This window comes from Lates calcarifer, linkage group LG2, assembly GCF_001640805.2.
Source record: "Lates calcarifer isolate ASB-BC8 linkage group LG2, TLL_Latcal_v3, whole genome shotgun sequence".
Classification (NCBI taxonomy): domain Eukaryota; kingdom Metazoa; phylum Chordata; class Actinopteri; family Centropomidae; genus Lates; species Lates calcarifer.
This window is the reverse complement of record NC_066834.1, coordinates 26,137,841-26,154,786: the sequence shown is the minus strand read 5'-3', so window position 1 is coordinate 26,154,786 and position 16,946 is coordinate 26,137,841. Positions and strand designations below refer to the sequence as shown.

The window sequence follows — 16,946 nt, the reverse complement described above, 5'->3', positions numbered from 1 at the left end:
TAGCCGAGGCTTCTCCACTAACAACGTTTTATAAGCACTGTGTTGTGACTGATGGAAACATTTCATTTCAGAGAGTTAGGTCTTGATGACTGTCAGGCTTTTATCCTAATAGACTAATGTAATGAGGACTCATGGTTTTATCACTGTATTGATTGTAACACCCAAAACACACAAATTCTTGAGTTGACAGGCGGTTTAAGTTTGTTGGTATGTACAGTGGGGTCCAAAAGTCAGATTTAGTCGAATTGAGGTGCAGTTGAAATATGTCCTGTATTTTCAAGTAGCTGCATAAATCCAACCATTATGGACTGTGATACAACAGAATGGAAGAAAAGTGACGTGATGACATTAAATAATAAGTAAGTAATAAGTAATAAGTATCTAAACCAAATAATCACAGTTTAGCATTTAAAATGAGAGTTTTTACACAAAATGATATCAGTCATTTTATACAAAATTGTCTTCATTCACTCATATATCCCTGAGTAGATAAGAGTTCGGATGTTTCATTTGCACCAGTATAAATGTTGCTCTTCCTTAAGTGACCTTCCAGATTGGCAAGCACTGCTGGAGAGCTGTAGTCACTTATTATCAACCATTGGTGCCAATGTGCCTGATGACAATCTCTACAAGCTCAGAATAACAGACGTGGCTTTAGATGCCTCCATTCACCTGGGACTCTGGGAGGAAGCTGTGAAATATGGGGAGAGGACCCTTCCTGTATACAGGTAAGTCTCTTTGTGTATCAGTGGCTCAGGTAGGACACTGCTGTATGGGGAAAACTAAAAATTCTGTATGTTGGACACACATATGGCATATGTGACATCCCCTGTCTTTAACTCTTGATATACTCTTGGATTTGGAGACTCTCTCCTTTCTCATTCTAGTATGGAGAACAGTGTGAGGAAAAGGACAAGAGTAACTCATCCAGAGTGCATCTGAAGTGCAACTCCCTTAGTTAAAACAGACTTGCATTACTGTATTTTCCAATGTGGATCATTACTTCAAAGTTATTACTTCAAATAACTTTGAAATAACTTTGAAGTAATAACTTGGCCTGCTATTCAGTCACGATGCCTTTATAGTCATCACAAGTCCTCCAGATGGTATTTTATGTTATTTTAAAACTCTGAAAGTGGGGAAGAGTCCCAGACAGACTTACAGAGCTACAGGAGATGCATAGTAAGGGTAAAATGTTATGGGAAAGGTTTACTTGGTATATGATAGTAATCTGTTAGGATAACATAAATGGAGACTTCACCTGTTTCTGAGTTTGAAGTGGAGAATGAGCACTTATAGCAGTTCTAGTGCAGATCTGACTCCTTGACCTGATAAAGGAGACGTGGATTTCCATCTCTTATCCCTGTGTAGGCTACATAAAGCTCATCAGCACTGGTTTCAAAGGTTAGTATAAAGATGATGTAATGAGGGGAAAAGTTTGAAAGAAGATTTCAGGGTTTACGTAAATAAAACAAAAACAATAAAGAAACTGAGAAATCCATTCACTAATCTGACAACACTTCTGCTGTTTACAGAAGTGCACATCATCACATAGTAATTGATCAAATATTGGGATGGAGTTGTGTGGACAGACATTAGAGTGTTGTGTGTTTAATTTTGTTAGTTTATGGAATATGAAAGCTTAAAAAGAAAAAAGGAACGTCTACAATAAAAGAAGAAAAAAAAACTACATGGGAACAGGAGTAGATGAAAGGGACGCTATAAGAGCACACATAATTAGCAGACCTACAGAATCTATTGATGAATTTAAAAAAAGTCTGTCGTCTTAAAATCTGATCAGATTACAGTAAATTGCATCAACAGTTTTCTTTTTCTGGCCTAGGATATCCAACCCTCACACACACCATCTCTTTTTTCTGCACTTCACTTTCCATCTCAAATTTAACATGATTCCCACTGACTTTGTGTGTGTGTGCGCGTGTGTGTGTGTGTGTGTGTGTGTGTGTGTGTGTGTGTGTGTGTGTGTGTGTGTGTGTGTGAGAGAGAGAGAGAGAGAGAGAGAGTGAGAGTGTGAGTGTGAGTGTGTGACAGGGAGATAGAGAGACTAACTTAGCTTGTGTGAGGGGCAGAGCTCTAGTGGCACAGCCATGTTCTCGCACATACACACAGACAATAACATATCCACAGGAGAGAAACAGCAACACAGCCTATCAATAAATAACTAGACACAGAGCAGCACAAAGAGAGAGAAATGGTGATGAGAAGAAGGGGATGGAGAGTTCAGTGTCAGTTGAAAGAAACTGAGAAAAATGTGTCTCAAGGAAGCAGAGGCGAAGCCAGTGAGGGATGGTTGTGGTGATTTTAGGGGGGGGGGTGAAGGGCTAGGTGAGGATGGGAGTGAGCAGGAGATAAAAGAAAGATAAGGGAGGGGCAGAGGAGTGTGGGGTGAATGGTGAAACGGTGATCTGTGGCCTGGTGAAGGGGGGGGGGGGTGCAAAATGAAGGAAATAATATGAGAGATGGGATCTTAAAGAGGAGGGGAAAATAGTTGTATAAAACAGGGAAACTGTGAAAAGTGAAGTATAAAATGAGAAATATAGACAAGATGAGGCGTAGAAGAATACACTGAATTTGCAAGGAAGGGAGATAGCGAAAATAGAAAAAGAATGAAAGAGGAGAGAAAACCGTTCAGGAGAAATAAGTGAGAGAGTGGGAGGAGGATCTTCCATATTCATCTCCTATCTTCCTCTGGGCTCTTCAGATGGCAGAGACGAAAGATAGCTGCAGGAGTTCTCTATCTCTCTCTTTCTGCTGTCCTTCCCCTCATTCTGTATTCCTTTCTTCTTTCAGTCTCTCTCTGCAGGTCTTTTTTTCCAGTTTCACTATTCAGTTTGTGATGTATAGAGAGGGTTTTTCCCTTCGCCTGTGTGCGAATAATGCACACTTGCTGCAGGCTGTACATGCCAGGCGTATTGAATGGCTCTATGCTGCACATATTTTACTGCTATAAACATGCTCACACAAAAAATACAAACATGTGCATTAGTACATGAATGCATGCATATTCATGTATTCATGAAAACTTGTAGATACATGCACATCAACAAGTGTATTCTGCAACTGTTTGCACACACAAACTTAATCTTCACTCTGAAACACTCTAACAGTTAAACAGCTAATCTCTAGATGAACTTTGTTGCTCATTGTTTGTTTTTTCACTTTATTTCTGAAGATGTGACATCCCAGGGATATTTGCAGGGCTACACCAATAGAGAGCAACAGCTTAAACTTTTTCAGCAACGTATTGCCTCATTCTCTTATGGTTTTTTGTTAGTATCCCAGAATAAATGAGGGAGAGCTTATCTCTCTAGATCCATGGTTTCACAGTATTATTGAGAGAAATCTGTTGCATAATATTTCAGCATCGACAGTGGCCTCAGTAGACCAGTGGAGTGCACAATGTTGGTCTTTGTGAACCTGCTGGTGGTAGCATATGAAATGCAAAGCCTCCTTCAACAATGTTTTAAGTATACAGTAAACCACGAACACCACGTTTCATGGTCGCTGCCCCAAATCTCCATCACAGTTACAGTGCTGTTGTTTCCATTCTCTGGTGAAGATGACAGCAATTCTGGAGAGTCGCTGTCAAAACAAGTTCCAGGGGTACTGCAGTGATTTAATATTGCACCTTCTTTGGTGTCTTGTTGGGTGTCTCACAAGGCAGACATTTAGGAGTGATCAAAGTAGACTCTACAGAGGCTGTGATATGCTAACTTAGTCCTTATTATGGGTCAAATTTAAAAATTGCTGGACCTACACTTCCCATAATGCAACCACCCAGTTAGTTTTTTATTCATGCGCTGACATTCAGAGTCTGGTTGCAGAACCTCCCACTGGTGTAAGCTGCAGCCACTGCTTATATTTGAATTTCAGAATATACATTTTCTCATCAGTGGTTTCCAAACCTGTGGATCAGGACCTGCCAAGAGGTTGTGAGATAAATATGAGGGGCAACAACAAACAATGAAAAAACATTCACACCACAGAAATGTCTGGCTTCTCTTGAATATCAGCTTTTCTCTTGTGAATACTGGATATATTTACTCTTTAATCCTTAGAATGAAACAATGTGAGAGGGGAGCAGCCCTATTTGGCTGAACCACACACAGCTCATAGATGTATGCAGCCTGGGATGAGGGGTCGGGAGCAGGCATTGCTTAGCTGTTAGTGAACCAAAAAGGTTTAGCCCAGTGGCTCAGGAGACTCTCCTGCAATGTAAGCACCATTTATTAGGATCTCTGAAAAATGTGCCTGAGTTTCTCTGGACAGAAAGGTGAGCTAAAAAGTTCAGCTGTGGTTTAAATCTTATTAAGTGTCTTTTTTCTTAGTTTCAGATGTGTGGTGCTGTTAAATTTGCTAAACTGTGGAAATACAGATCTGAAATTACTGCAGCACTGGACAGAAAACAAAATACAATTAAGGAAAACACTCCGCTAATCTTTCCTCCATGTTTTCGTTCTCCTTCCTCGATTTTCTACTTAGTAAAATAATCCATGTTTCCTCCTCACAAACAACAGGCTGTGGATCTTTTGTTCCAAACAAGAGCCTCATTAGTTCCACAGCATTTGCCTGGAAATGCTACAGTTTTCCACAACTATTAATTTCTCCTTCTTGCCGCCTCTCTTACTCACAGCCGAGGGCTATGGCTTTCTAACTAGCTGCATACGGCAGGACTGTATTTCTCTTCAATTTACTCTCCCGGGAAAAAAAGGAGGAGAGAATTCACAAGACAGCAAGTTAATGAAATTATTTTAATTGCTGTGTGGTTCTATATGCAAAGAGGAAATATAATTGGAGTTTGGTCTTGATGTGAGTGTGTTTGCATGCCATGGCTGCTTGGATCACTGGCTTGGTAATTAAATCAATATTGTAACTTGTTATTATTCATGGAGGACTAATGTTGTTGGTTTAGTCTTTGAACTTCCTCTTTAATGATTCAATTTTAACCACAGGATCGGGGACCACCTCTGTAATTGGCAGGCTTGTCAGTTAGTAGTTTACTTAGGCTCGGAGATATGAACAAATGGGCTCTTAGCTTTGTGAGCGAAAACTGCTGGAAAATTATCAAAGAAGCTATAGAGTTTTAAATGGCACTGGCTGCAGCCACTTTAAGTTACTTAACTTTGATTTCACTCAATTCAGAAAACAGATTTTCTTTTTAAATTAAAGAGTGAAAAATTCAGAAAGTCGCTCTTTTCAGTCCATGAAGAAATAATTAAGATTAATGCTCAGTTAATGGCAGATGCAGTGCGCTTTCTATTTACAGTTGACTGAACTGAGAACATATTGAACCTTCTTGTGGTCTGTTTACTCTAGAGAGAAGTGAAATCTGGCAAATACACTAGATTATAGAGGGTGAAGTGGATTCAAATTGACCTTATCTTTGTTTGCATGCATGCTCATACATCAGTGCTGGCATGCATGTGTGTATTCATGTGTCTGTGTTTGCTTACAGCTCTTTTTGTCTGTGAGTGTTAGAGAGAGAGAGAGAGACTGTGCTAGGAATTTAAATGGAGTGGGAGAATGGAAATGGAGAAGCGTTTGTGCTTTGTCAGTTAGCATTTTAATGCCTTCTTACAGCAGTTATATAAAAAAGATGTGTGTGTAATCAAGAGAGAACAGAAAATAGAGGGACTTAAAAGGGCAACTGAGGTAGAATGGAGAGCAGCAGAGGAGAGACGGCTGCCCGCCCGACCGACACTGCCAACTTTAATCCCTGCAGTTAGTGGGGCAAAAAGCACAAATATAAACAGGTAGGAGCAGAGTAAAGGAGATGTGAAATAGGGAAAGGAAGGAGAGATTAGAGGAGAGGGAAAGGGAAAAGAAAAGAGGATAAACGACAAGCCGAGTTTGGTAAATGAGTGTTTTGAGAACTCCAGTGTTTACCAACAACAAAGCTGCTCCCTAAGAGTCCCTGGTGTGTATTCATCTTTATAGGACTAGGAATATCCCAGTTCTTTGTGTATATTTGTGTGTGTGTGCATGTGTGTTTGAACTGTCTCTTAAAAGAATGAATGTTTATACATTTATGAGTGGTGTACTCCATGTTCAAAGGTCATTAAGCATCAGTGCACATCCATTTGCATGCACATACAAATGGATACAAATTCATTTATCATGTAATTATTTGTATTTTAGGTGAACAGACTTCAAACTAGCTGAATAAATCAATTGATTTTAAACAGATACATCAAATAGAAATGTTTTCCATCGTGTGTCTCCGGAGTTTCTTTCTCTTAAACTTGTGAAACTGGAAAGTGAAAGAATTGGATGAAAGAGATGGGTTGCCAAATAATGTGGAGAAGCAGAAACACACACACCTGTTCAAGCAGGTGTATTCAGACAAACAGGCATGCATAATGCACACTTATCTTTTTTTTTACTTGCTGTTGTTAAGACAGTTTCTCTGTCTCATCCACTCCTACTTGTGTATGCATCACACTTGCATGCAGACACTGAGTGGCAAAACAAATTTTATTAGTCTTGTCCATTTAATCATCTGTCTTCTTGTCCCAGGTCCGTGCTGAGAATGTCAGTGGATTGCCTCGGGCTTCAGAGTGGTGCAGAGCAAACTGAGAAATATGCACTTAACCGTTTGCTTTAATTTGTCAGAGTGTCGCCACTCCTATTGTGCATGAGCGAGCTTGATCAAACTTCATCATGTTATGCATGATTTAATTAAACCGGGTTTTAATGGCTGCCTGGAAACAGTTAACAGTTTGCTAGTTAGTGTAACACAAGAATACTTTGTATGGTTTCAAATGATTCAGTCTGATCATTTTCTCATAAATCTGCACAGAGTAAAATTCTAACTGCCAAATGCAGGTTCATTTCGAAATGTTGCCTTCTCATTTTCATGTCATGTGGAGTTCAAGGTCGGAGCCTGTGTTGATTCCTATTTTTCAAAAATTGGGCTGGAGAGTTTTCTCCAGTTATCAGGGCATCAGGCTGCTCAACTTCCTTGGGAAAGCTCATACAAGGTGTTAGATAGGAGATTGAGGTTGATTGTTGAGCCACAGATTTTGTCCTGATCATGCCACAGTGAAGCAGCTCTTTACTCTTGCAAGGATACTGGAGGGATAATGGGAGTTTGTCCATCCAGTCTGTACATTTTTGGTAAATTTGTGAAGGGCTTACGATTGTGTCCCTCTGGTTTTTTTGTGTGGTGATATGAACCATCCAGCTGTGTATAACCAGAGGGGGAGTTGTTTCTGCATTTTTGGCAGTAAGCCATGATGACTGTTAGAGGAGGAAAGGTAAATGTAATGTCTGGGCTGCCCTCCTTGGCCTGCTGAAGCCTCATGAGGTGGCCCTCGATGAGCAGCAGAAATAAATAGACTAATGGCTGGATTATGCATTACAAAACTAATCACGTATGAAAGCATTCTGATGTCATACATTAGTTCATGATTTCTGAGTCTGTTTACTGAGCCAGTAGTCATTTAATCAACGGTGTATAGCACTTTTAAATCAAAAGGGAAGGAAATAAGAAATGCAATGACAAAACAAAGGATACAAGAAGAACAAGAGCATAATGTGAGTAAACTTTCCCAATCTTTTCCACACCCCTGTTTCTCTTCCTGTTTTCACCTCTCTCTCTCTTCTCTCTAAAGACAGTACTACCCTGATCCCCACCCGGTCCATGGAGTCCAACTGATGAGAATCGGAAAGCTGCAGCATTACCTGGAACGCATCGAGGATGCTCTGGACACATTCAAACAGGTGTGGGGGATGAAATACTGACAAAGTTTTGTTCATCATTCCCAATATGTTGTTGTAGCAAAAGATGACAGCTCTGTAAGTGTGTTATTTCTCCTTTCCCAGGCCTATCAAATTATAAAGCTCACCCACGGAGACAGTCACCCTTTGACCACTGATCTCTTGATGAAGATGGAAGAATGTCGCGCTGAGATGGATCAACAGTCATCCAGTACTCACTGACACACAGATACAACTGCTACTCAACTCCTTTACATGTACCTCCATGTGTAGATTTTACTTTCTCTCCTAATGTCATGAACTGATTCATTAACTTCAATCATCAGATTTCAGGGGGAAAAACAGGAATAAATAGAATAAAAAAGGACATTATTTAGCTGTAAATTGTAGTTAGTTTTATACTGAAATTGGCTATTGTGGAATATATTTTACAACAAAAAATATTTTTAATCCATAAACAACTTTGCTGTCGACAGCTTTTGTTGACAACTTTGGCATTTAGGCCATGATGTTTTTGCAGTTTTGTTTTTTTATGTTGCCTGTTATTTTAAGTGAAGTTTATGGACCTAAAGAGCAATAGATCCTCGTAAGTTCCCTCAATCTGTCTGTGTCTGTGAGTGTGAGAGAGATGGAGTCTGTGGGCCCCTGTCTCCCTGTGTGTAATCTGTAGATTCCATCGCGATGAGCGATCTTGTGGCCATAGTTTTGTGTGTTTGTGTGTGTGTGTGTGTGTGTGTGTGTGTGTACGTACGTGTACGCGTGCACACGCATGTTTGTTGTTTCAGTAAAGTCAGGTTTTAAAAACATCCATCTTTTCCCCTATACATATCCATCACACACACTTCCCATGTTAATCCCTGTTTTTGTGTTTTCCTCCGTCGGTGTGTGACCTCCAAGTTAAGCCCAGAGTGTGTCTGTGATGGAATGTGTCTATGGATTTCTCTCTCTCACACACACACACACACTTCCTATGTTAATCCCAAAATTCAACCGCTTGCAAACTGATGACAGCATTTCCTCTGTGAGGGAAAATATGTGTGTGTGTGTGTGTGTATTTCTACGGTGTATGGGAGGATTAGAGTGATATTATACTTGCTTTAAGGTTACAAATAAAAGGTTTTGCTTTCATGACATTTTTTGCTCCCTCAGTACAGCAGTAGTTAATATGTTAAAAACCCCAAATCCTTCATCCATCCTGGATTAGCCAAGTGTTCAGTGTTATTTAGCATGAAAAATATTGACACAAAACATTTTAGTTGTTTAATTATTGACGATAATTATAGAATTACACAGATTATGGCACTAGCAGCAAGTTCTTTTCACTTTCCCCCCTGAGATGTGTGGTAGAAAAGAGGGAAAGCTAAACTTAACTGTATGTTGAGAAGATTGAATGAAATGACTGGTGTACTTAATGGCTGGTGGAAGAGTCTGTCCTGTTGTACAATACTGCTCCTTCTACCTCCATTACTCACTTCATTGGCTCTGTTGCTCTCTGTCTCTCACTCTCTCTCCCCTTCTCCTCTCACCTCATAACGGCCATCAAATTAGATTTACTATCGCTTAACCATAACCCTCTGCCTCTCTCTCCCTCTCTGTCGCTCACTGCCTCTCTCGTTTTCGGTCTCTCTCACTCCCCACAGGCTTTCAAATTAAATTCAGTATTCGCCGGTGCCTCGTCTCTCTCTTTCACTCACTCACCTGCAATTTACTCTCCCCCCATTTTCAATTTTCACCCTCATTTCAGAGACACTCCCCCTCTCAGTGTTTCTCCCCCTGCACCAGCTCACCTCCACACACCCTTTACTCTCTCCCTGCTATTGTCTCTCACCTTCTCTCCCCCCTCTTTATCTTCACTTATCTCCTCTCCATTCTTATTGTGCCTTTGCTTAAATCCACAATCTGTAATCCAAATGTAACTCCACCATTAAAATTGAACATACATGAGTGGAACCTTGCTCCTTACTCCCATTTGATGGGCAGGACTCACCCAATCTAAGTTTTCTGATTCTGTTAAAGGTTTTCAATAATGTTGTTTTGAAGTATTAGTAATCATTAAGTTCATTGTTAAATTTTAGGCTGAATACACTACTTAAATAGAATAAATGACAATAAAAAAATATTAAAATTAAAATTACAAATAGAAAAATCAAAATCACCAGTTACAATAGTTTGTATTGTATTACTTAACAGCAGCTGGTTCTTCATACAGAGACATTATGCTGTTTGAAGATGTAATAACAACCAGAGATGGTAGATTTTATCCCAGGTATCATCTCTCAGTGATCATTCTGCGTTTCATGCTTGGTGATAAGGAGCTGGTGGAGAGAGCCCTATATTCATTTTATTCATCTAATCTCTGCTTATATGAAAAGGCAAGACAAACCATATCTCACCGTCAACCCTGCGTCTCCATCATGTCCTCATCACCCCTCTATCTTTCTGTCATCTTTTATTGGGCTTCTTCATAATCAGAGAACCCTTGTAGGACTGTTGAGCTGAACAGTAACTGCCTCTATTACAGTTGTTCTTACCACAGTAAAACTTTGCCACACGCCCCTTGTAGTAATGTGAAGCCATGTCAGTGGTCTGTCTCTGGCAATAGCAGTGTCAGTCCACCTCCTTGTTCCAGACTGGATGGATTGCCATGAAATTTTGTACAAGCATTTATCATCAGTAGAGGATGAATATTCTGACTCATGATGCTGCTAGCATGGATGTAGATTCTTGTTACAGTTTCTCCAAATGTTTTTACAACACATAGTTCAACTTATAGCACAACAACTAAACATATTACTTGAGAGCATCACTTCACCACATTTACTACAGTTAAAATTTAAAATAGGACCTGTGAAATCCCTGTTCACCCTGTCATGTTACAGGTGAAATATATTTCTCGTGGGATGTTGTTGCTGCAAACTTAACATTTAAGTAAAAACAGAGATAGAAGAGAAACCAATTTTACCATCAAAGATAACATTGAGTTAATCAGTAGGATAAATGAATCAATATTCTAGTTCTTTATGGAGGTGCACTGTGTTCAGCACATATTAAAGTGCTCTAAATCCAGACGCCTGAATTCAAATGGCTATTTTAAGTTACAGAGTTAGAGATTCACTCGTATAAAACAAGAATTACTTCAAGACAAAGGCTAATTGGATCTAACAATTATCAAATTAGCTTCCAGTTTCAGGAACAACACCAGTAACAGGGGTTGCTTGACTTTAGCAAGTAAATTAGTCTCACTATCCTGGGTAGCAAATTAAACTTTTCCACTTGCCTGAGGTGGTTCAGCAGACAGGTGAGATCAGAAGGGAGACCACCAGCCCATTTGGTGAGCGACAATTGCATATCATTTGTCAAAAATTACCCAGGAGATCATTCTCTTGCTTGCTGTATTTTCCAAATTAAATGTATTTTTTGTAACCTTAAATTTCAGGGGTCCACTTGTTTCCCTATTTCGTCCTCCGTAACCTCACCCATTTTATTTCTCTGGTGCTGCTTCAGCTCTTCGACGCCTCATCTCTCTTCCCCCACTTTTCTAAACTGTAATCTTTTCCTCCTGTTCTTTCTCATTTGTCTCTCTCTTTCCTCGCATTTCCCTTCTGCCACCTTTATTCCCCTCTGTCTTCTCATCTATTCTTTCTCCCTCCTTCTCCTCCTTCCTGTTCCCTGCTGTGCGCGGTTGATCAAAGCAGGCTCAACAGGGCAATATGTCACCTAGAAAGCTGCCTACAGGGTAGTAAAGGTCCATACAAACACACACACACACACACACACACACACAAACACAAACATACAGTGGAAACTAAGTGATATCTAGTACAAGACAGGCACACAATCTAAAAGACAGCACATGTAGACAGTAGTGTCCTCACACAGATATATGTTTATGTGTTTTTAGAGGATAACGACAGGCTTCCTCCTTTCTTTCATCCTGGCAAAGAAAAGGGAAATTGCTATGCTCTATCTTGCTGACAGTGATGTTTAGAAGTGATATCTTTTCCCCAAAATGTTCTACAATATTTCTCTTTTCAAAAAGCTACCTTGAATATTGTATATTAGGGTCTAATACCAGCAGTGCTTGTGTTAGAGGGAAACTTTTTATATATTCCTGTCAAAAAGTGACATGTTACAGATATCTCAATTGTTAGCTTCTGTCACAAAATTATAGTTTTTCCAGGTAAACTCAACCAAATATGAAAACATGGGTTACACAGTGTCTGGCAGAAAATAACTGGATCATTACAGATTCCAAAACTCCCCAAGGAGACAAATAAACCGTCAAAGCTTTGTAGTGATGAACAGTAGACTACCTGACAGCATCACACCTGCATTATCCCAAATAGCAAGTGACTGTGGTGAGTGTACATTATGTGCTGTGTAAATGAATCCAAAAATACAGTCATTGTGAGTCCATTTGGTTGCTGTATGTGCACATACAGCAAAACCAACAATAGCTGATGTAGAAAAAGCATAAGGCATGGTTTAAAACTTTAGTTTAAAGTTAGTTTGTTCAAAGTTAATTACATGTGGAATAACACCTCATAGGAATTTCTGCATCTGTATATTGTACACACCTACCGAAGTAGTTAGGTTGTCAAATCATAGGTAAGTGAGTAAAGAGCCTGCATGTTCTGCAGTAACCAGTTTTGAGCAGGTGGGGATGATTAGCAGCGTGGATTTACCATGAGACTCTCTCAATTTCTTTTGTGTAACAATGTATGGAGCCAACCATCAGCTTCCTTCAAGCTGTATCTCAAGTAGATATTTTGAATTTATGATGTGTTTGAGTCATAACGCAAAATGTGGGCATTTCATTTGGGATTTGGACAGACCACATGCCAGCTGTCTGGCCTGTTTTTGGCTGAATGTCCCATGTTGAGAGATTGATGAGTCGGATGTCAAACTCTTTCAATACATTCCTTTATTTACATCCCTCCATCTTGTTCTTCCGTCAGCACAACATATCAGACCACATTTCTCAAAAAACAGTAAATCTGCAGAGGACAGTGAACAGTCATGAATCAACACACACACAATGACACCAGAATCTCGTAACTTCCATATTGGCTAATTTGCACTGATCATGTGTCGTAAACCTGGGAGACACAGACAAACTGGTTTTAATCAGCTCTGTAGAGATTTCCCATTAACTGAGCAGAAGTAAAAGTGTCTCTTACTGCTACTGATGGAGTCTGTTTTTGAGAAATGTGGTCTGACCCAGACTTTAACACACAGTACTCTTAAAAAGATGCTATGTGTCAGATTTCCAGATAACACATTATAATTCTTGAATGTCCCTGCAAAACATCCACCAGCACATACATCAATTTGTTCATTGTAGACTGTGTGTTTTATTTGTTTGTTTGTTTAAGTTTTTTTTTTCTTACACCCTGACATACCATGAATATTTTTGAGTGCATCTCTTTTAACATGGTTGCCTTTGAGAGTCCAAAACAGTTATTGCTAGAATTATAAAGCGCTACCATAGTACATTTGGCAGTGACACATCGAAGAAGAAACCTCACACATAGCATTTTATAACTGGAAACAAGTACAGGCCATTTAGCTCACCCAGAGGTTGGGGTTCCCAAAACATCCGCCGCTAATTACACAAGGCTGTAGTTACTACTGTAAAACATACTGGCATTTCACTTAAAACAACACAGCTGTTTTCATGCTAAAACATTTTCTTCTTCACATGTAAAAAATTAACCCTAATTTTGAAGTTCTGCTCAATGTTTAATAGATGGAAATTCTTGTTGTGCTGGAAACATGTAATTTCCCCGGACGTGGAAGTTTTAGGAAACCCAAACCCATTAAAATCCCCAAGAGGAACAGCAGGAGCAAATGAAATCAACACAAAATATATAAAATAAAGATGAGTGCATATATGATATGTGTACAGTATATATATTTATATATGACATGGGCTCAGCAAGGTATGTACAGTTATTTTTCTTTTTCTTAAATGCATAGTAACTTTTTAAGATCATAAGGTGAAAATAAATAAGAACATTTATAGGTGACTCTGCTCTCCTGAGCTCGAATAAATAAAAAAAATCATTCATGACTTGTACAGTGAACTGGAAGATAAAAAAGGGAACAAGTGGAGATGTCACAGGAGTACTTCAAACACTTTGTGGGTCCAGTCTGTAAAAGCATCTTAGTTACTGGGATAATTTCCCACTAGATTATCTCATGGCCGTCACTGCAGGTGTGCACCGCATGAAATTAATGTTACATCTTTATTCAGGCACGAGAAGATCAAAACCTTAAATAATCAGTGATATTTCCTGTTTTTGTGTCAGACCAGTGGGAAAATCAAAACTGAACTTGTTGTGTTAAGATAAAGATAAATTTAGCACTACGAAGCTTTTGACAAATCATACTGACGTCGCAGCGTTTCCTCTCCTGTGAAGTCTGTTCCCTCTTTTACCTCTCAGACTACAAACAGGATCTCCCAGGATGCTCTCTGCTTTCCCGGGCAAAGGGCATTCAGAGGGAGAGGGTGGTGGATGTTGACAACAATAGACTGCGATGTAGAAGAAGCATTTGAAGGGTATTGTTCTGTATTTCAGAGGGAAAAACAGGCTCTTTCATATATTTATATTTGTACAAACATTTAGATCATTAACATCTCAAGCACCATAGATAATAATATTAACAAATTTTAAGTGTTGCTATCTGTCCAAAAAAATGGAACCAGGCAGAGATCTATGCCTCTTAATTTGGTCGTAATCCTTTTCTTTCTTTAATTTCATTCCTTTAGATATATTTTTAGTTGTGCCTTTACAATGTCTGTATACAGTACTGGAACTCTTAAAGTGGGTCATTTCTAACAAGAATTGTAGTCTCAAGGAAGTGTTTCTAGTCTAATTTCACTACTTTGTTCCAGTGATACAGGCCTTAAAGAAATGTCATTGTAACACTGAATATCAATGGGCTTTTCCTGCACCTGTTGCTTCCTCATAATTTCCTCTTAAATATCTCTTTATACCTATTTCCATTATCCTACTCTCATACATAGTCTCTACATGGTCCCATTGCACTCAAATAAAAAAGGATACCTTATTATAAAACACACACATTGACGAATCATTCAGTTTCTTTTAGAATAGAGCAGAACAACACAGATACAAATAACAGACAGTCCGCCTGTCACTCAGACAGTCAGTCAGTCAGTCAATGGATGTACTTAACACCGGGTCAGAGAAAAGCATTTTTCATTTCCATTCCTGTGTGACTCAGACGTGTCATTGCTTTGTGAACATGAAAAAGCCATCACTGTATCGGGGGGGAATATATGGTACGTATGCCCCAGAGGGTCAAAATTCAGATGTATTGTGTTTGTGAGTCAAGGAAAAAACACCACCACAAGCTTTAATGTTTTTCTTTTTTTCTTTTTTTTCTATGTTTAAACACACATTACTCTGTGTCCTGGAAAAATCATGTATGCTTTTTAAATTCAGTTTTTGGTCCTTGTAACAGTTTTGTTGTGTTGACAAGGACTTGTTGGTCTTCGTGTTCTGTAGGTTTTCTTTGAAATTTTTTTTTTTCATTAGGGATCCAAACAGTTTAAATTTAGTCTCACCTCTCATCAGTGGACCAAACAAACATACAGTATTAGTTTGCTTATAAGATAGTGAAACACTGACCCACAGTAAAACATCACATTTAATAATGGCTATAAGATTTTCCAAGGACACTGGTCTTTTGTGGTTTTTCTTCTATGCTAGCACCATATTTACTGCATGTACACAAATTCAGAGAGAAAGAGAACTGGTCTTGGTATCGTTGAATGTTCACAAGGCACTTATCTAAATCATTTTCTTTGTCTTCCTGTCTCTCTCTTGGTCAGTCTCTTTCATCAACTGCACAACAATACCAGGCCATTCTGTAGTCAGCACTCTGTATTTACAGGCAATGGCTCTCAGCTGCGTGTACTCTAAAAAGTGCTCCTCCAAAATGTTGGGAGATGAGAAATTATTCTTCTCTTCTCCTTCACCTCTCTCTCATCCATCTCTGTTTTTTAAAAAATGGCAGCTTTTGTTCCTCTCTCCCCTCCTCTCCTCTCCATACATTCCTAAATGTTCGACTGGGTCTAAGAGGTTTCTCAGCGGTCCAATTATTCAGTTCTCTGGGAAAATGTGGTCACTTGATCACGTTTTGATGTTTCCTTTCAGACCCGCAACCATCTGTCTGCCCCCTCTGGGCAGCCATATTTATCTGATTCAAAGAAGCCTGTCCAGTAGATGCTGTTCAGTGGCTGTTTCTGAGGTTGTTTACAAGCCCCCAGTGCAAAAATCCACAAGCTCGTCTGTCTGTTGGCCTGTTAGATATCTCTATATATCTCTGCTCCTTTTAACCCTCCATCTGGCCTTCTGCCGACTTACATATGGAGGCATAAGAATGACTGACATGATTAATCAAGTGGACAGTTCATCCCTGTAGCCTCCTCCCATCTATCCAGTCATCCGATGAGATGTATTTATTTAAGAGATATTTTCTAAAAGTGTTTGATTAGTCAATATCTAATAGAGTTCAGCTGTGTGTCTACCTCTCCGTCGTCCTGCTTTCCTTCCCTCCCTCCGTCTACCGATGTCTTGAGGACACATCGAAGCAAGTGATCATCATGAGATGGGCTTTGCAGAAGTTGACTCTGGTCTCCAGTTTGTCTGTCACTGTCTCCAGAGCTTCCAAATACTCCAGTGAGTCCACTTCATAGACCTGCTGTAGCTCAACTGGATATTAGACAGACACGCAGAGTTAAAAAAAAAAAAAAAAAAAAAAAAGTCACAACATGCTAAAACACTGTTGCATGTACTTTGACTTAAATTCAATTAAATCAATTTAAAATGTATTGTTAACAAATCCTCTGAAAAAAAAAAAAAAAACTAAAACAAAGCCAACAAAACTGATCCAAATAACAAGTACTGTCTGTGGTCAAATCCTGATGTAGCTTATTCCTCACAGGCATCCTCTGTCATTCAAAAACAGACACACATTATTCAGCCACACCATCGCACTGGACATTTTCCTTTATCACGATGAACACACACACTAGTTTATTTTGAATCAATCCCACATACACAGTCCAGCTGCCATAAATATTCAGAAGAGCACCATGTGTGTCTGTCCACAGCTGAAAAAAGTTCCAAGCAAATGCTATACTATACTGTTTACAGTACTCCTATTTGAGTAAC

General features: G+C 39.2%; 2 protein-coding genes across 5 annotated transcripts in view; one reads left to right on the top strand and one right to left on the bottom strand.

Moving 5' to 3' along the window:
- The window catches only part of smyd3 (SET and MYND domain containing 3), an 81,606-nt gene that overhangs the window by 61,876 nt on the left and 2,784 nt on the right, over positions 1 to 16,946 (top strand). For 2 of the 3 annotated variants that reach the window (XM_018666736.2, XM_018666738.2), the window contains 3 exons: positions 554 to 728; positions 7,635 to 7,743; positions 7,846 to 7,951. In XM_018666736.2, the coding sequence (XP_018522252.1) occupies positions 554 to 728; positions 7,635 to 7,743; positions 7,846 to 7,951 (390 nt within the window). Of the gene's footprint in view, positions 1 to 553; positions 729 to 7,634; positions 7,744 to 7,845; positions 7,998 to 16,946 lie in introns of all 3 variants that reach the window. The other variant, XM_018666737.2, reaches the window with a different exon arrangement.
- The window catches only part of kif26ba (kinesin family member 26Ba), a 79,194-nt gene continuing 74,897 nt past the window's right edge, over positions 12,650 to 16,946 (bottom strand). For both annotated transcript variants that reach the window (XM_018666733.2, XM_018666734.2), the window contains exon 28: positions 12,650 to 16,484. In XM_018666733.2, the coding sequence (XP_018522249.1) occupies positions 16,336 to 16,484 (149 nt within the window). In that variant the 3' untranslated portion in view covers positions 12,650 to 16,335. The remainder of the gene's footprint in view (positions 16,485 to 16,946) is intronic.